The sequence below is a fragment of the Propithecus coquereli genome, unplaced genomic scaffold (genome assembly GCF_000956105.1).
Source record: "Propithecus coquereli isolate 6110/MARCELLA unplaced genomic scaffold, Pcoq_1.0 Scaffold3, whole genome shotgun sequence".
NCBI classification, from domain to species: domain Eukaryota; kingdom Metazoa; phylum Chordata; class Mammalia; order Primates; family Indriidae; genus Propithecus; species Propithecus coquereli.
Genome location: NW_012148618.1, coordinates 15,787,971 through 15,807,516, shown reverse-complemented (window position 1 = coordinate 15,807,516; position 19,546 = coordinate 15,787,971). Strand labels below are relative to the sequence as shown.

At 56.6% G+C, this 19,546-nt stretch overlaps 1 protein-coding gene across 1 annotated transcript; it reads left to right on the top strand.

Annotated features, from left to right (window-relative positions):
* Positions 1-865: 865 nt before the first annotated feature.
* On the top strand, positions 866-18,618 carry DUOX2 (dual oxidase 2). Its single transcript, XM_012649199.1, has 33 exons — positions 866-935; positions 1,224-1,313; positions 1,565-1,729; positions 2,330-2,517; positions 2,684-2,885; positions 3,003-3,169; positions 3,567-3,633; positions 3,753-3,849; positions 4,287-4,377; positions 4,645-4,747; positions 5,317-5,480; positions 6,075-6,250; positions 6,492-6,610; positions 6,915-7,052; positions 7,257-7,370; positions 7,523-7,722; positions 8,005-8,178; positions 9,460-9,685; positions 9,769-9,862; positions 11,527-11,716; positions 12,226-12,320; positions 12,661-12,729; positions 13,209-13,387; positions 13,547-13,777; positions 13,948-14,047; positions 14,737-14,786; positions 15,064-15,191; positions 15,443-15,596; positions 16,715-16,947; positions 17,177-17,335; positions 17,674-17,829; positions 18,076-18,204; positions 18,496-18,618. The coding sequence occupies exons 1-33, from the start codon at positions 866-868 to the stop codon at positions 18,616-18,618; spliced, it is 4,641 nt and encodes a 1,546-aa protein (XP_012504653.1).
* The last annotated feature ends 928 nt before the right edge of the window (positions 18,619-19,546 follow it).

The following is a 19,546-nucleotide window of genomic DNA, read 5'->3' as shown; positions in this document are numbered from 1 at the left end:
TAGGGAGCTCGCTGCGCGGTGTCCCAGCCCAGCAGCGGGATAGGAGCTACAAGAGGTCATGCAAATGAGGGGCGGAGGACGTTATGTAAATAAGAGCCCAGCCTCCACAGCAGGAAGGTGAGCCCCGGGTCCAGATGCTCACACCAGACGCGAGTCTGTGCCGAGCGGACACCTGCGCGGCGGCGAGACTGAGAACCCAGAGAAGAGGGTGAGAGTGTAGCCGGGGAGACTGAGGATCGGTGGAGCGGGGGGAGTGAGGAGGAGGCAGGAAGCAGAGCAGAGAAGCAAAGATTTTCAGAGGAAAGAATACGTCTGAGCCCGACGGGAGCCCTAAACCAGGTTGGACTGGAGTTTGGGGCCTGATCTTCCCAGTCCTCGCCCATCATGCATAGGCGTTTATTACGGGGGGCAGAGGGGGGTTGCAAGGGAGGCCTGCGGGCCCCAGGCTCCCAGCTCGGTAGCCTCTTTCCCTTCCATACCTCCTCTAGGAGAAGCAGTGCCTGAGAGATTTGGGAGGGGGGTGAGGGATTTGAGGCATTCGGCTAGCTCTGGGAGACTGGACCGGTCCTGCTAGGGACTGACATGCCCCAGAGGATTGGTGCCCAGTGGGTTCCTGTGGTCGGGGTTAGCTCTCCGATGGGGTGGAGGATGGGGAACAGTGTCAATGCCACCAGAGCTGCCAATAGTCCGGGAAAGAATGGCGTGCGATGCGGGTCCTCGGTGATGCTTCTAACAGCTCCGCTCCAGAAGTGGAAATAGTTGGCGCTCTTCCTCCAGTGCTGGCTGTAAGGATGTATATGGGGAGGAAACTTAGGTTCTGTGTCCCTCACATGCCACCCACCGCCGCCCAGGCTGCAGGGCCGGCATGCTCCGCGCAAGACCAGAGGCACTGGTGCTCCTGGGAGCTCTGCTGACTGGTTCCCTAGGTCCGGCAGGTAAGTATCAGGTTCCCTCAGCTGCGGGGTGTCACGCAATATCCCGGGGGAGTGGGGGAAGGGAGAGGTGTAGGCGAGTCGCTCCCAGAGGCTGGAAGATCGGATCAGATCACCGCGCAGTTCAGTGGGATGGGAAACCTCCCTGCGCAGCCTCCACTTGGCGCAGGTATCACCCCTTGGGTCGAATGGGGGCGCTCGGCGAGCTGGGGAAGGGCAGGCCGAGGCCGTCCCATGTGGGAGGGTCGCTGGGAGGCTAGTGCTGATCCGGGCCGCTCTCCGTGCCCACAGGCGGTGAGGACGCACTCTCATTGCCCTGGGAAGTGCAGCGCTATGACGGTTGGTTCAACAACCTGAGGCACCACGAGCGTGGCGCTACCGGTGCGTCCTGGGGCCCCGGCGGGAGGAGGCGGCGGCTCGCGAAGGGAGCTGGAGCAGAGAACCGAGGCCAGCTGGCCAGCCGCCTACGCAGCGCAATCTTGCACACTCCTGGGGCCAAGAGATCCTCTGGAGAAAGGGTTCTGTCGGTGGTGGGGGGACAGGTGGGAGGTTTGAGGGAGGAGCAGGGAGAGGTCTGGGGATTTCTTGGGGATGGAGTGTTCCAACAGAGCCCGGCTTTCTGCCTCACGCAGGCTGCCGGCTGCAGCGCCTTGTACCAGCCAACTACGCGGACGGAGTGTATGAGGCTCTGGAGGAGCCGGTGCTCCCCAACCCGCGCCGTCTCAGCAACGCCGCCACACAGGGTGTAGCCGGGCTGGCATCGCTCCGCAACCGCACCGTGCTGGGGGTCTTCTTTGGTGAGGGCAAAAGGGGAGACTAGTGGGGTTGACCTGGCGCTGGGCTCAGCGCCTGGAGAGGGCGCCCTGAGGCCCCCCTGCAAGTCCACAGGAGACCTGTCCGAGACTCCCGACCACTTCCTCCCCTGTAAGCAGCCCTTCAAGCCTGCTTTCATCTCGGAGGGATTTGGGGTGTCTATACAGGGATATTTGCTCCCCTAATCTTTCTCTTACACCTCTTACACCTCACTCCAAACCCAGGCGTACCACTGGATTTCTATTATAGCTCTTGGGCACTGAGTGCCCCCAGCCACCGCCCTCACCATATGATTATAACCATCCTCCCCTGCAGAGAGGGAGGAGCACTGGTTTGGGGAGCCCTTACATTAATTATATTACTTTTATTCTCACACCAGCATTTTGAATTGGATGGGAAGGGTACTATATTCTCACTTTGCAGGTTAGAAAATTGAGGCTTACTGAGGCTAAGCCGCAGAGCTAGTGGCGAAGCTTGCAGTGGACTCTGTCTTTTGGCTCCTGAGAACACTGGAGGCTACCCTGACTGTGAGGAGGGCGCGAGGCCGACAGTTCGCTCACCTTTTTTGCACCCCGCGCCCGCAGGCTACCACGTGCTCTCGGACCTGGTGAGCGTGGAAACGCCCGGCTGCCCTGCCGAGTTCCTCAACATCCGCATCCCGCCCGGAGACCCCGTGTTCGACCCCGACCACAGCGGGGACGTGGTGCTGCCCTACCAGAGGAGCCGCTGGCACCCCGAGACCGGACGCAGCCCCAGCAACCCGCGGGACCTGGTGAGGCCAGGCAGGCGGCGGGAAGGGGGCGGACCCGAGGCTGGTGCGACCCCGGACTCCGGGCCCGGCAGCGCCCACTCCCCACCCGCGGACACCGCCTGGCCCGCCCTTCACTTACCTGCCTCTGCTCCCCCTGGCCCCGCTCACCCGCCGCGTGTCCCCACAGACCAACGAAGTGACGGGCTGGCTGGACGGCAGCTCCATCTATGGCTCCTCACACTCCTGGAGCGACGCGCTGCGGAGCTTCTCCGGGGGACAGCTGGCGTCGGGGCCCGACCCCGCCTTCCCTCCACACTCGCAGAGCCCCCTGTTCATGTGGGCCGCACCTGACCCCGCCACCGGCCAGCGCGGGCCCCAGGGGCTGTACGGTGAGGCCGCGGGGACAGGACGGGGACGCGGGGGTGCTGGCCGGGGCTCTGCGTCGTTGGGTTCCCCCTGGTCACGCCGCCGCTCATCTCCTACCCTGTGTCCCCACGCCGGTGCAGCGTTCGGGGCCCAGAGAGGGAACCGGGAGCCCTTCCTGCAGGCGCTGGGCCTGCTCTGGTTCCGCTACCACAACCTGTGCGCTCGGAGGCTGGCCCGCCAGCACCCTGACTGGGGGGACGAGGAGCTGTTCCAGCACGCGCGCAAGAGGGTCATCGCCACCTACCAGGTCAGCCGGCCCCCCGCACCCACGACCCCCCACACCTGCAGGTCCACAGGACACTCGCTCTCCCGCAGAGCTCCCCTCCTCGGACGACCTCCCCCAGCAGCCCCTCCCCAGAGAGCTAAGGTCTAGGAAAAGCCCCTGTAAAGGGTAAGGAGGCAAGCGCCCTTCCCGCGGGAGATTGTGCCTGCGATTATTATTCAGCTACCTCCCCCGCCCCCCGAAATCGCCTGGTTCCTAAGGGGGACAGGCCTCGCCGCTCCTGTTGAAGGTGCTTCTGCGGTGACCCACCCCCCACCCGCGCCTGCTCCTCGTCTCTGCACCCGAGTCTTCCTCGGACTCAGATCCATGGAGGCCCCCGGCTCCAACGTGCGCCTCCCGCTCCCCTGTCTCTGACCCTCAGAACATCGCTCTGTACGAGTGGCTGCCCAGCTTCCTGCCGAGAACGAAAACGCCCCCGGCGTACGCAGGTGCGCGGATGGGCAGGGAGGACGCGAGGGCTTGCGGGAGGGTTTTTTAGGGGTGCAGTGGGGAGTAGGTTGGGTGGTTTAAAGGCTAAATTCTGTCCTGTCTTCTCCCCTTCCCCCAGGGTACCGGCCATTTCTGGACCCCAGCATCTCCCCGGAGTTCGTGGTGGCCTCTGAGCAGTTCCTCTCCACCATGGTGCCCCCTGGCGTCTACATGAGGTGCGGGAGGGGCTGGTGGTGGGAGGCTCACAGCACACTGGCAGAAGTGCAGAGGGAGCAACGGGGCCTGGGGCCTTTTGCATACCTCCATGTTTCACTGGGAAACGGGAGCAGAATTTGCTTGAAACTGTGACCCTGGGGTAAAAGGTTTGGTCTTAGTAGGGAAATCTCTCCCTCTTTCTTAATAGCTGAACTTCGGTTGCTGAGTGTAGGATTTGTACAGCAGCTGGGTCATCCTTCTCCCTCCTTTCCCCCCCACCCTATGTAGACTAAGAGCTCACCCTATCTTCAAGAAACACACCTTGCCAAATCTGCGCTATGTCCAAGAAGTTCATGGGCTACCTTTAATCCTAGTCATCCCCCACTGAGTCCTTTACTCAACCTGGCTTAGCTTCTTCCCTGAATTCTCTCACCACATCCTTGATTCTTCATTTCAGAAATGCCAGCTGTCATTTCCGGAAGGTCCTGAACAGGAGTTTTGGCAGCTCCCCTGCTCTCAGGGTCTGCAACAGCTACTGGATTCGGGAGGTCAGACTGGGGTCAGCCTCAGGGGATGATAGGCAAGGGCAGTCTCTTCACCCAGGCTGGGAAAAGCAACCATTCTGGTTTGGGGGTTTTGCTGCTCCAGGTTGGTGGGAGATGAAGCACTGAGAAAATTATCTGGGGACAACAGCTCAAGAGAGTCTGGCCCTGGCCAAGGACCCTTTGTCCTGAGGTGCTGCAGTGGTCCAGCCTGAGAGGGACTGAGATCTGGGTGGGGACCCTAGAGCCTATACTGAGTATGTTTACTTCTAGAACCCCAATCTGAACAGCACCCAGGAGGTGACTCAGCTGCTGCTGGGAATGGCCTCCCAGATTTCGGAGCTGGAAGACAGGATAGTGGTCGAAGATCTGAGGGGTGAGTTCAGAGCCAGAAATCCTGGGGTCCAGAGGCCAGGGAACGCAGGGATCCTTCCAGGTTAATCAACAGGCAGACCTGGGTTACTCAAGATGCAGGAACACAGGTACACACACAGACTTAAGGTAGCCATTAGAAGAAAATGATTTTTTTCTTTTTGCTTAATTTACAGTTTTGTGTTACTTTTATTTCAAATTAACTATGTCTGAGTATGGTGTGTGTTGGGAGGGTGGGGATGGCACCACAATCTCTCTGGTGCTTTGTTAGGTGTCTAAAGGTTTTCATCCAGCCCTGTCTTGAAGTTAGGGAGGCATAGGACAGGGAATTTACTGCTTGGTGACTAGAACAACCTTGAGTACTAGAGGAAGTATCTTATCAAAAAAACTGCCCCTGATCACACAGGGTGACATTGGCTCCACACCAAGACAAGGTCAATATGGGGTGCAGGTCTCATGTAGAGGAGTGCTGGGGGCCGGAGGAGGGAAGGGCTACAGTGCCAACAGCTGGATGCAAGGCTTCAGGGCAAACAAGGGTTGGGAGGACTGAGCCTGGTCTTCTCTCCTCCTCAGATTACTGGCCTGGTCCTGGCAAGTTCTCCCGCACAGACTACATAGCCAACAGCATCCAACGTGGCCGAGATATGGGGCTGCCCAGCTACAGCCAGGCCCTGCTGGCACTGGGGCTCAAGACCCCAAAGAACTGGAGTGATCTCAACCCTAATGCGGACCCCCAGGTCAGGAACAGTAATGATAATAATAGCAGCTAAAGCTTTTCTTTGATAATACTGCTCCAAATCCTTTGCATATGTTGACTTAATCTACATAATGTTATAAGATAGATACTGTCATTGTCCCCATTTTACTGATGACACAGTTGATAAATTGTAGAGGCAGGATTTAAATTCAGCCATCTGACTCCAGAGTATGTTCCTAACAACTACCTTTTACCATTCCTGCAGGGTGGCCCCTGGGTTGGGTGCCATTGTCCTATTCCTGCAGCATCCCACCCCATGGGTTGGGTACCTCTGAAGCTGATAGTCATTGAGGCCAGGCAGTCTGGGTAGAGATGGTCACAGGATATAGTCCTCAGATACCTCATAATGGTCTCACCATGTGTAGGGACACACTGGTCCTTCCACCAGACTTGTCACTCCCTGAGGGGGGCTTTCTAGGAAGAAGAGACCAGGCTTGAGCAATAGCTGCTGGGGTCCTATGTCTGAGGGATGGGGCAGCAGTGGCTGCCTTCACCAACGCCAAGACACACACACACACACACACACACACACACACACACACAGAGTCACTCCTTGCTTCCTGTGGTGCCCCAGGTGCTGGAGGCCACAGCCGCCTTGTATAACCAGGACCTGTCCCGGCTGGAGCTGCTCCTGGGGGGGCTCCTGGAGAGCCATGGGGACCCTGGACCCCTGTTCAGCACCATTGTCCTCGATCAGTTTGTGCGGCTACGGGATGGTGACCGTTATTGGTTTGAGAACACCAGGAATGGGTGAGGCCTGCCTGGGCCGCTGCCCGGGCCCCTGCCCCCACCTCAGACTCCACCTCGGCCCAGGCCCAGACCCTCGGTCTGGCCTTAGACAGACCCAAGGGGCCCTTGATTCTCTGCCCATCCTCACTACCCCTCCCCAATCCCTCTGGATCTCTTTTCTCATCTGGGTCCTTGGGCCTAGGATTGCTGGAGGACTGCATCCCCTTCCAATCCCAACATCTCCTACCTTTCCCCATCTTAGGCTGTTCTCCAAGGAGGAGATTGCGGAAATCAGAAATACCACCCTGCGGGACGTGCTGGTAGCTGTCACTGACATCAACGCCAGTGCCCTGCAGCCCAATGTCTTTGTCTGGCATGAAGGTGAATGGCCTGGGAGAACATAAGTGGCAGTGGCCAGAGAAGGATCACTCGGTGCTGTCCAGGGAGCCAGGCACCTTCTGCAGGGAGGCCCGAGTTAGGCTGGCTCCCACAGTAGGGACTGAACTGGCACACAGGCTGCACCCTCTGGTCAAGCGGGGGGGATGCTAAGAGACGGGATATGGAAGGGGACTTTTTGAGGGGAACAAGCTCCAGGGAAGTGGGCCTGGGAAGGATGGAGGGGAGGGAGGCCTGGCCAAGGAGTGGGATCTTCAGACTCTGAGGTCTTCTGTGCACTCCCCTGCAGGTGCACCCTGCCCCCAGCCCCGGCAGCTCACAACTGAAGGCTTGCCCCCCTGTGTGCCCCTTATCGTGCTCGACTTCTTCGAGGGCAGCGGTCCTGGCTTTGGCATCACCATCGTGGCCCTCTGCTGCTTTCCGTTAGGTGAGCTCTTCATCCCCCATCTCTCTTCAGTCTCCCACAGACTAGCCCTGCCTGGCATTACCTGCTGGCCTGCAGGGCTAGCTCCTGGTGCAGTTTGAGGCTGGGTGCAGGGAGGCTTGTGCAGGCAAGGGGCGGCAGCCCAGGCCTCAGTGAAGCTGCAGGTGAGGGGCTCCCTGCCCATCAGCCCCCTCTGATCCCCTTCAGTGAGTCTGCTTTTCTCTGGGGTGGTGGCCCATCTCCGGGGACGAGAGCGCAAGAAACTACAAAAGAAAGGCAAAGAGAGTATGAAGAAGGAAGCAGCCAAAGACGGAATGTCAGGTGAGATGGGGCTGGTGGGAGGAGGGGGGGCAATGGTGACCCTGGGAGAAAGCCAGGCTTCAGGGCGCCTGCTCAGACTGAGTGGAACTGGCTGGAGGGTGAGGGCCTGGGGACTTCTGCTGAACCACTGTGCCCAATCTTCCCTTCCCCAGCGATGGAGTGGCCAGGCCCCAAGGAAAGGAACTACCCTGTCAGCATCCAGCTGTTCCCAGACAGGCTGCAGGTCCTGGACAGGTGTCTCACTGTGCTCCGCACGGTCCAGCTGCGGCCCTCGCAACAGGTCAACCTCATCCTGTCCAGCAACCGAGGCTGCCGCATGCTGCTGCTCAAGATCCCCAAGGAATATGACCTGGTGCGGCTCACCCTGTCCCCCTGCCTGGGCTGCCCTCTTGCACCTCCCCTCTCATGAGTGAGCGCTTTCAGGCCACCCTGCCCTCAGCTGCACAGCTTACCTGTGAAGGCTGCTGCTGGGGCAAGGGACTCCTTTCAGAGGCCCCCAGACTCACCCTGAACCCTTCAGGCCACTCACCTGGCCCCAGCCAGGATGGACAGAGGTGGAGGGCAGCTCTTTTCTCCTTCCCTCACCCCAAGGTCCTTTGAGGGGAGGCTGAACAGCAGCCTTCCTCCCAACCAGGTGCTGCTATTTAACTCAGAAGAGGAGCGAGGCATCTTTGTGCAGCAACTGAAGGGCTGGGCTCCAGGCCTCCATGTGGCTGAGATGGGCGAGAAGGAGCTATTCAGGAAGGCTGTGACCAAGCAGCAGCGGGGACGCATCCTGGAGATCTTCTTCAGACACCTTTTTGCTCAGGTGCCATAACCTGTGCCTTTTAGAGATGGGCCCGGCCCAGGGGATAGAGGAAACCTGGGCTGGAGAGAACCCCCAGTGGGTGAACTTAAGCTTCCACTCTGTGGCCTGGAGACACACAGCCTTGTTTGAATCCTGGCTTTGCCACTTACTTAGCTGTGTGACCTTAGGCAAGTCACATCGTCTCTGCTTTGTATCTCCATTTCCTCATCTATAAAACAGTGATTAAAATTGTACCCATCCCATTGCATTGTCCTGGGTGTTCAGTGAGATAGTCTACATGAGTGGTTCTCAAAGATTGGCCCCTGGACCCAGAGCATTGGCTTCACCTGGGAACTTGTTAGAAATATAAATTGTTCTTTTTTTTTTTGAGACAGAGTCTCACTCTGTCACCCAGGCTAGAGTGCTGTGGTGTCAGCCTAGCTCACAGCAACCTCAAACTCCTGGGCTCAAGCGATCCTCCTGCCTCAGCCTCCCAAGTAACTGGGACTACAGGCATGCACCATGACACCCAGCTAATTTTTCTATTTTTAGTAGAGATGAGGTCTTGCTCTTGCTCAGGCTGGTCTCAAACTCCTGACCTCAAGCGATCCTCCCACCTCAGCCTCCCAGAGTACTAGGATTACAGGCGTGGGCCACCACACCTGGCCTAGAAACATAAATTCTAGGCCCCTCCCTAGACAGACTAAATCAGGAACTCTGGGGGTGAGGCCCAGCCGTCTGTGTTTTAAGCCCTGATTCTGATGCACTCTAATGTTTGAAAAACATTGTTTTATGTACAGTGTTTAGCCTAAGTGCTCGGTACATCGTAGACACTTAACAAATGGTAATTCCATATGACTTTTAAACTCTTTGCACAACAGGTAGAAACCAAATCATAGGTACATGGCAGCCCTATCTGAGTTGGCAAGAGAGCATAGCCCTAGCTCCTTCCTGCCTGTCCACTGTGTCTACTACATCTTCTGTCCCCAGTGTAAGTTCTTTCACTTTGCATTTCCCAACTTTGCCCCTCTCCTTACTCTCCCCTTCCCCACCCCAGCACCATTCCTACTGCATAAAACTCTTGGTTCTTTGGGTCCAGGGAGAAATGGGCCAGCTGCTAGAGATTCCATTCATCCCCTCTATAGGAGAGCACAGGCTCCAGTCAGTGTAGCTAAGGATCAGGAGCAGCCACCAGGCCTCGACCTTTCTGATTTGGATTTTGGGGAGGTGTAAAGGGTCACTGAACTGCTTCTACCCAAGGCCTCACCTCATTTTTCTCCCTCTGCTGCTGCCCAAGTGCAGGTGCTGGACATCAACCAGGCGGAGGCAGGGACTCTGCCCCTGGACTCATCCCAGAAAGTGCGGGAGGCCCTGACGTGCGAGCTGAGCAGGGCTGAGTTTGCCGAGTCCCTGGGCCTCAAGCCCCAGGACATGTTTGTGGAGTCCATGTTCTCTCTGGCTGATAAGGATGGCAATGGCTACCTGTCCTTCCGGGAGTTCCTGGACATCCTGGTGGTCTTCATGAAAGGTAGGGGCTGGAAGGTGGTGGGCCATCAGGGAACCAGGAGTCTTTCAACAGGAAGGTGACCTGCATCCCTTTCCTATTCCCAGGCTCCCCAGAAGATAAGTCCCGCCTGATGTTTACCATGTATGACCTGGATGAGAATGGCTTCCTCTCCAAGGACGAATTCTTCACCATGATGCGGTATGGTGTGGGCCCTTCCAATCCTCAGAAGTCCTGATGTTTTAAACAAGAAAACAGGTCAGGTCAGAGGAGGGTTGGTGAGGAGGCTTTGTGGCCATCTGTGTTGAGAAAAGGCCTAGACACTGCATCCTAGACCCTTAGAGCATCCAGCTTCAAAAGTTTACCTGCCCAGGCCCCTGCCTCAAGGAAGGTCTATATCTGCACTGTCAACACCAGCCAGAAAAGTCTCCCAAGTTAAAAAACAAAAACAAAAATATAAAAAAAATAAAGACACCCCGACACCAATATGACTACAGAAAAGTCCACCCTTTTTGGATGTCTTTGGACCTTTGTAAGCTCTCTCACAGCACGCCTAGCCTAACACTGTGCTTCCACAAAGAAACAATGGATGGATGACGTTGGTTGATCTTCCAATATCAATCACAATAACAGTCAGGAGGAGAAACATGGAAAGTTTCTCTATATTTCAACCCTTCTATCATCTTGCTTCTTAAGCCATTACTGGTTTTGGTGTGCCAATAAAGACCAGCTTTGGCATCATAGACTTCTTGTTCCTGAAGATAATGCTAACACCACCCCCTTTTATGCCATAAGGCAGGGCTCATGTCTCTCTTTGTTCCCTGTTGAATCTACCTCCTCCGCACTGTGATTGGCAGCACATAGTGGACATTCGATATGTAGCTAACTGAATAAGACAAAATGAAATAAATGAGCAAATGAATACACAGAGTGAATGAAACAGCCCAGTTTCTTTTAACTTATCTGTCCCTGTAAGCCTTTCCATTGCATTAAGTGTGTCCCTTAACTGCCACATCCCTCTTATAGCCCAGATACCCCAACTGGACATGGGCTTCCAAATGGGCAAAGCTGATTACAGTCCGTACCTGACTAGGGGTGTCATTATAGGCCCAGCCCTGGGGGTTCTGTAGGGGATCTAGGAGAGGGTCCATGCCACCAAGGGCTGAGCTCCCTCCTTCCCACCCTATAACTCTGTGGATCTTGCTTAGTCTTGCTGGGATGATGTTTTCAATGTGATGGCTGTGCTTGCTGTGCCATATGGGTCCGGGTTTTTTTCTGCTAGCCTCACGCAGATTTGCATGGTCTGTTTATTTTTGTCCCAAAGCACAGTCTAAGAAAAGAGTTTGGCCACTGTAGCTGCCACTGTGGGTGCCATCAGATTGGGCGTGGAGACACTCCTGCCTGTGCCCCAGGGTGTTGGCACAAGGAAACAACAGCAGTGCAGCTACACCCCCTCCCCACCACCCTGCTGTCTGGTACCCCCGCCAGACTGTGAAAGTGGGACCCGAGGGGTGGCCTGGAAGGCATCAACAGAAGAGAGTAGGCAGAGAGCCTGCCACAAGAGAGAGCCTGGCATACCGAGGACATATCCTTGCACTAGGTGGATATTCGTCCCAGTTGTAGATGCCCCCCTGTTTGAGGGCTGCTTTCTCTAATTGGTCAAGGTCACTTTCAGTTCTATTCTGCCTTTTGAGCCCATGGCCACCCCACCCAGCTTAGTGTCAGCTGCAGGCTGGATGAACACCCTCTCAGTGACATTTCCCAGGTCACTGGTAACCACATTAGATAATCTGGGGCCTGCCCCACCCTGCATCTGCCCGAGCCTGACCTCACCACAGGCTGCTCTGCCTCTGGTCCTCTCCCAGATCCTTCATCGAGATCTCCAACAACTGCCTGTCCAAGGCCCAGCTGGCCGAGGTGGTGGAGTCCATGTTCCGGGAGTCGGGCTTCCAGGACAAGGAGGAGCTAACGTGGGAGGACTTCCACTTCATGCTGCGGGACCATGACAGTGAACTCCGAAGCACACAGCTCTGTGTCAAAGGTGGACGTGGAGGTGTGCGAGTGTGTAAGGAAGGCTGGAGCCAGGGAGGGGTGTGTCTTCAAAATGAGAGTTCCTGGTGGACAAGACCCAGGTCTCATTCTTCTGAGTCCTTGGTGCTGGGTACAGAGCCAGGCATGTGTAATCGGGGCAGCATGTACAGGTATGCAAGTTGTGTACTGAACAAAGATGACCTGAAGTTAAGGAGCAGGCTGCAGTTCAGCCTACCCACTGCTCAGAGCCATGGGCATTGGTCTGGGATGTATCTGGCCAGAGGAAGAGGCATTATTTTCTTTACACAAAGGACCTGCAGGGTTGAATCTACCTGGAGGGCTCCCCTTTCCTAATTGCACAAAGTTGCCACATTGTCTGCCCTGTGTACAGTGGGTGCTTAGCGTGGGGAGGGTGGGGAATAAGGCTGGAACCAAAAATCTGGACAAGACCAAGCCACTGTCAAGTGCCCCGCAGCCTTCTCACAAGTGGGGCAGCCTCCCATCCCACCCCACTGCCCTGATGGGAACGCCAGTCTAGCCACTTGTTCTCCTCTCCAGGTTCTGGAGACATCTTTAAACAAAACATCAGCAGTCGAGTTTCATTCATCACTCGGACTCCTGAGGGACGGTGAGCAGGCAGGAATGGGGCATTGTGAGATCTTCTTGGATAGGTCCCCTGCGGAGAAATGAAGGAAGATGTTTGCCCTCTGAAATGAGCTCTTAGCCCATGTTCAGATCTAGCCCAAATTTCACCCCGTGCTGTTCTAGAGCCTGGCTCTCTCCCTGTCACTCCAGGCCGGACTCATTCTAAAAAACAGATGACCAGATCATATTCATTCATTCTGCTTTGCCCCCTGCCTGGTTGCAGAGGCAACCCCCTACCCCTCACCCCACCCCAAGCTCTGACCTGGCAGTTCTCCTGGCTGCAAAGACAAGGGGGAGAATAGGCTCCATTTTCCTTTTCTCAGCTCCTGTCCCGAGGGACTGGGGCTCCCTGCCTCAGAAGCCCCTGTGCTGAAGAAGAGGTTTGGCAAAAAGTGAGTGTTTCCCAGATCCCTGGGCCCAAGGAAACACCGAGAGAAGCCTCACGGTCTCTAGGCCCCACCCATACCTCCTCAACTTATAAGGAACCATCTTGAGTCTCATTCTATTTGTCCCTGAGCCAACTAGGGGACTATAATGTCGAATGATTTTCATCCTCTCCCAACCTCTGCACCCCATTCTCCAAGCACGGGACCTGGCTCAGAAGCAACACCAGGATGGTAGTAAGGGGTCCCCTGGCTCCTGCTGCTTTGGCCACAGCAGTGAGGCCTGTGTAGGGCGCAAGAAGAGGGAAGGACAGAACAACCAGGAGGAGGCGGAGTAGTGGGAGAGAGAGGAGGGGGTGGGCAGAGCAAGTAAAGATGGAGGTAAAGGAAGGGATGCGAGGCCCCCCTCATCCTGGCCCCACTCCACCCCCAGATCACCAGGTCACCTTTCGTGGGCTGGCATTTAGGGAGCCCTTCCCTTGCTGCAGGGTGGTGGGGCCCCCTTCCCGGCTGTACACAGAGGCGCTGCAGGAGAAGATGCAGGGGGGCCTCCTGGCCCGGAAGCTGCAGCAGTTCAAGCGCTTCGTGGAGAACTACCGGAGGCACATCGTGTGCGTGGCCGTGTTCTCAGCCATCTGTGTCGGCCTGTTTGCAGAGCGTGCTTACTGTAAGAGTTCCAGATCATGGGCAGTGGGCAGGGAGCAGGCCTCGACCCTCAGGGAGGAGTGGAGAGCCCTCTGATTGCTCTTCCCATCCTCGGCACGTGACGTGGGCTCAGCACTCAGGCCTGTCGTGCCATGCTGATCAACCCCGACTCCGGCCCCAGACTATGCCTTTGCCTCGCCGCCCACGGAGATTGCAGAGACCACCTACGTGGGCATCATCCTGTCACGGGGCACGGCGGCCAGCATCTCCTTCATGTACTCCTACATCCTGCTTACCATGTGCCGCAACCTCATCACCTTCCTGCGAGAGACCTTCTTCAACCACTATATACCCTTTGACGCCGCCGTGGACTTCCACCGCTGGATCGCCATGGCTGCTGTCATCCTGGCCAGTACGTGGCTCCTGGGCATCCTCCCCTTTGCTGCAGCCCCCTGGGTCTAGCTCCTTGGGTTCTTACACTTCCTCACACTTCCATCTCGCTTCCCCATGCCTCCTCCTTCCCTTGGGCTGGAGGTAGACTGGGCTCTGGTTGGCATCTCCAACAAGGTCTGTCTCTTTCAGTTTTGCACAGTGCTGGTCACGCAGTCAATATCTACATCTTCTCCGTCAGCCCCCTCAGCCTGCTGGCCTGCGTATTCCCCAACGTCTTTGTGAATGATGGGTCAGTTCTGGGGAAGGTCTCTCCCGGGACTCCTGGGGTGGGCCTGGGTGTAATAGAAAAGTAGATTGCCGCAGACACTCAGCTCCTCACTGAGTGAAGGCACAAAGCTAGTGCCCTCGGCGAAGCTGAAAGGTGACCTCTTGCCCTTAGGAAAGAAGCTGGCTGTGATTTGCCAGAAAAGGCATTTGGGAGATGAAGTCAGAGACTCTTTTACACAGCTCATGGTCTCCACCTTCCATCTGTTCACTGGGCACTTACAGAGCGTGTCCCATGTGTCCATCCAGATGCCAGAGAGTGGAGATGTCAAGATACATGCAGTCATTCAACAACTGCTTATTGAGCCTTTACTATGGGCCTGGTATTTTTCTAAACCTAGGGAAAGAACAGTGAACAAAACAAAAATCCCTGCGCTCATGGAGCTTACAGAATAATGAGCCGAGCACTCAGGGAAGCAAGGGCCAACTATAGCGAGAGAGTTCAGGGTAACACAGGAGAAAGATTGCTGAGAGTGCAGAGGATAGAACCGTGGGAGGCTGTGTGCTGTGTTCCTGGGAAGGGTTTCTGGCCACCTGGGTGGAGGCCCGGTAACCTCAGCAGTCAGGGCCAGCAGAAATGGTGTCATCCTGTGGAAGACAGAGGCAGAGCCCCTCCTGCCACAGCCAGAGGCTCAATGTGTCTTTGCCCCACAGGTCTAAGCTTCCCTGGAAGTTCTATGTGTGGTTCTTCGAGACCGTCCCAGGTAGGGAGTGGGGCCGTGTGTGGGATCTGGGGGTTCTGTCTGAGGACTTCTGCTTTTATCTCCATCTCGCCACAAGTACACGGTTGTCTACAGTGGCCATGGGATTCCTTTCTAGCCTGCAGGACAAGCCATGGCTCTAGCACCTCCAGGAAAGCTGTTCTGGGGGCCCCAGAGGGATGATAGAGGAAGGAGGACAGAGTAAGGGGATGCTCTGTTATGTTTTCAGCCTGGGCTGAACTCCTAAGACTACTCGCTGACTCTGTCCTCCTGCCCCCAGGTACGTCAGGGGTGCTGCTGCTCCTGGTCCTGGCCATCATGTACGTCTTCGCCTCCCACCATTTCCGCCGCCGCAGCTTCCGGGGCTTCTGGCTGACTCACCACCTCTACGTCGTGCTCTACATCCTAGTGAGGGACTTCTTTGGGCGTGGCCAGCCTGTGGAGCAGGGCACTCAGGATGTGGGCAGGAGTGGGGGCAGTGAAGGAGGGAGCAGGGAGAATTGGACCCAAGATCTCAGACTGAGACCCTGAGATCTGACACCCAGACCCTGGAGCCTATGCCAGCCAAATCCACCCCGCCCAGGCCTAATGCCTCGGCAAGGGGGTGCAGGGTGGAGGCCTGGCTGGGTCTGAGCGGTACTGACTGACCATGTCTCTAGCTCATCATCCACGGCAGCTACGCCCTGATCCAGCTTCCATCTTTCCACATCTACTTCCTGGTCCCGGCGCTCATCTATGGGGGGGACAAGCTGGTGAGCCTGAGCCGGAAGAAGGTGGAGATCAGCGTGGTGAAGGCCGAGTTGCTGCCTTCAGGTATCAGCCTGGCCCAGCTGGGGAGCATGAGAGGTAGACCCCTCAGATGCGGGAGATAGCTCACCAGGCCTTCTGAGCCCCCTCATTGCCTCTGACACCCACTCAGGGACTCCTGGAGCTTTGCTGATGGAAATGCAGACCCAGGAAGGGTTATGCTTGGCTCCCAGGAGACTTGGAGACTAAGAAGAGGCAGCTGAAAGTGCATTCAGAGGGTTTGAGGATGAGAAAGACCCCCACATGTGTGGCCTGGGGGCAGGGGAAGTGCAGGGCAGGAGGCCATATATCTCTCTCCCATCCCTTCTCTCAGAGACAGGCAAATGGCCTAGATTGCCAGTCTGTGGTTGAGAATCAGTGTTGGCCAAAATGTGGATTGGTCTCACCATGGAGAGTGGCAAACATGATTTGAGGTGTTGCAAGACTCACATTGTAAGAAAACTCATCTCATGTCAGTTTTATTTCAATCAAGATTACTTAAGAACAAGGTCTCAGAGTGGCGTTGGGATGCCTTTCTACGCTCCAGCATTTGCTAATCTTTTTCAACAAAGAGAGAGCGGGCTGAGGCCAAGCAAGCTGTGGCCAGGCAATAAACAGGATCTGGCTAAAATTTGGTGACAAAACATGTTGCTTTCCACTTAGAGCACATGAAAACTGGCTTTCTACTTACATTAGTGATAAAGCTTTCTGTCAAGATAAATTGAATTTAAAAAGTAAGTCAATTTAGAGAAAAACATTAGCTAAGTGATAGTGCAAGAGGTGTGCAGATATGACCCATCACAACAGTGACCCTCAAATGGTGGCGGTTTGGTGAGCCCTGAGATGGTCCCTGGGGAGCCAAAGGCCCCTTCATCCAGGAGGTTGGTATTCAGGGCAGTGGAATGAGGCCTGGACCTTTGGTGGGAAGAGGAAGGAGAGACGAGGAAAGGGGCTGGAACAGGGGAGCAGAGAAGCCCAGCTCCTGTGTTACCCAGGAAAAGGGAAAGGGACCCTCCTACTCCCAGCCCCAGGGGCCCCACTTGGTCAGACCATGTGACCACTCCTGGGCCTCAGGAGTGTGGAGAGTCCTCAGGTCCCAGGAGCAGGCCTTCTGATCTGTGCTGTTCCCTGCCCATGACCCCCAGGAGTGACCCACCTGCAGTTCCAGCGGCCCCAGGGCTTTGAATACAAGTCAGGGCAGTGGGTGCGGATCGCCTGCCTGGCTCTGGGGACCACTGAGTACCATCCCTTCACGCTGACCTCCGCACCCCATGAGGACACTCTCAGCCTGCACATCCGGGCAGTGGGGCCCTGGACCATTCGCCTCAGAGAGACCTACTCAAACCTGCAGGGCAACGGCTATGCCACATACCCAAAGGTGCCCATCACTGGGAACCCATTTTGGGGCCTCTGACATTGGCAGAGGGTCCCTGCCTTCCTCCATCCTGAGACTAGAAGCTCCAGGCACTCCAGGGGCAGGCTAGGAAAGGGCTGGGGTGCTCAGAAGAGGCTAGAGTGCTCTGTATCCTCCCTCTGCCAGTCCCCCCATTTCTGACCTCAAAACTGGGGCAGGGCTGTGCTCATCTCATCTCTCCCTCTCTTGGCAGCTGTACCTCGATGGACCATTTGGAGAGGGCCACCAGGAGTGGCATAAGTTTGAGGTGTCAGTCCTGGTGGGAGGGGGCATTGGGGTCACCCCCTTTGCCTCTATCCTCAAAGACCTGGTCTTCAAGTCATCCTTAGGCAGCCAAATGCTCTGTAAAAAGGTGAGTGTCCCTCCTCTATTCTTGAAATGGGGGACAGGCAGCCTAGCTGTGGAGCAAAGGAGGTTGAGAGGAAGCTCCTGGCTCCAGGCCTGGGTCTGAAGGGGCCATTCACATGCAGTGGTTGAGAGGTCAAACTTTGAGGGAGGGTTGGAGGTGTAGCCAGAAGAGCCTCTGCTTTGGGACCTGCCAGTTGGAAGCCTGGGGTCAGGCTGGCAGGTCCTGCCAGAGCTTTGGTGTCTGTGGGTGGTCTGGGGCTTCCCAGCGTCTCAGGTGAAGGCACCTGGGATGTAGGGAGCGTGAGCTGAGCTGGGTCTCGAGCTCCAGCTGTGTGTCCCCAGATCTACTTCATCTGGGTGACGCGGACCCAGCGGCAGTTTGAGTGGCTGGCTGACATCATCCGAGAGGTGGAGGAGAATGACCACCAGGACCTGGTGTCTGTGCACATCTACATCACCCAGCTGGCCGAGAAGTTTGACCTCAGGACCACCATGCTGGTACGTCGGGGCTGGCCAGGCAGGGCAGGTTGGCAGGTAGGCGGGTTGGCAGAGTAAGGCCAGTTGGCCAGGGCGGGTGAGTGGACAGCCAGGCTCAGCTGGCAGGAAGCACAGAGCTGGTTGCCCTGACCCTCAGCCTCCAGCTCCAAGCCGATCCTAGTCTCTGTCTTCTGGGCTATGTGTGGGATGGCTCGGGCTGGGCACTGCCCCTCATGGTCCTGGGCCTGACCTGCCCTATGCCCTCAGTATATCTGCGAGCGGCACTTCCAGAAGGTGCTGAACCGGAGTCTGTTCACGGGCCTGCGCTCTGTCACCCACTTTGGCCGCCCCCCTTTTGAGCTCTTCTTCAACTCCCTGCAGGAGGTCCACCCACAGGTCAGTCCCACCCCTCCCACCCCAGGACTCTTGCCTTCCCCCACCAGGACGTCCTAACTCTCAAGCACCCTGCATCTCTCTCCTGGGCAGAGAGCCCCCACCCCCACGCTGGCCCAGGCTGGGGTAGAGTGTTGGAGGTAGACATCAACGTCCCCCACCACAGCTCAAGCCTCCTTCTCAGGGCCTGGACGGGAAGCCCTGGTCATTCCAGCCAGGCTCCAGAAGCAGCTTTTGCCCAGAGAGTGAGCGTCCCAAGGCGGCAGGCCTCTCCTCACTCCAATCCCCTGACAGGTGCGCAAGATCGGGGTGTTCAGCTGTGGCCCGCCAGGAATGACCAAGAACGTAGAGAAGGCCTGTCAGCTCATCAACAAACAGGACCAAGCCCACTTCATGCACCACTACGAGAACTTCTGAGCCTGCCCTCCTCGACTCCTGCTTGCAGCCTCCTGCCTTGTCCCCTGTGGCCCTGAGTCGCCCAGCCCTGCTGGCAATTTCCCTGTCAGAATCCACCTAGGGCCTTAGCTAGAGGACTGGAGAGCCCCTCCCTCATTGCCCCATCTGTCCCTGCTCTGAGAAGATAGAGCAGGCCATCCCCCACCCCCAGCTCAAGCCATGGCAGCTGTGGGGAGGGGACAGGGACAGTGCCTGCTTGTGACCACTGTGAGGGTGGAGAGATACACTGGTGTTTGTGTTCAGTAGGTCCTCATGTCTCCATTTGACTTCCATGAAATCAATGTATTGCTTTGGTATTTTCTTGGATCAGGCATTTTAGGAAGGATGGGGTGGGGATACTGCTGAGTGAGAATCTCCTCAGAGCCCAGCACAGAAGCTGTGACGCTTAGAACCTCAATGTCCCAACTGCCTCAACTCAGTCTCTGAGCCTTTTCCCTCCAGCTCCAAGGAGGAGCAGCACTACTCCTACCCCTTGCTGCTCCTAGAGGGTCAGGAACCTTGAGGGGGGCACCAGGGGCCAAAGTAGCCTCCCCAGCCCTGATGTTCTTGAGGTCAGTGATGCCCTGATCCCTTGGCAGGCCCCTGTCTGACCCCACTGGAGCAGTTCCCGGGCTCTGGGACTAAGGCAGTCCAGCCCCTCTGCCAGACAGTCAAAGTTCCCTCTCAGTTCCCCACTTCCACAGGAGTTGGGTGGCCAGCTGCCCCAGTTTGACCAGCACTCTCCCAGTTTTAGCACTGAAGTCTCCGGTCCCAGGAAACCCCTCAGTTCCAGGCAGATCAGGACAACTGGCCACCTTACACAGGAGCCATGCTGGGCCGTCACCTCTGTACTTGGCTCTTTAAGACCCTTCCTTTTCCTTCTTCATCTGGCTCTTTCCTAAAAAGCTGA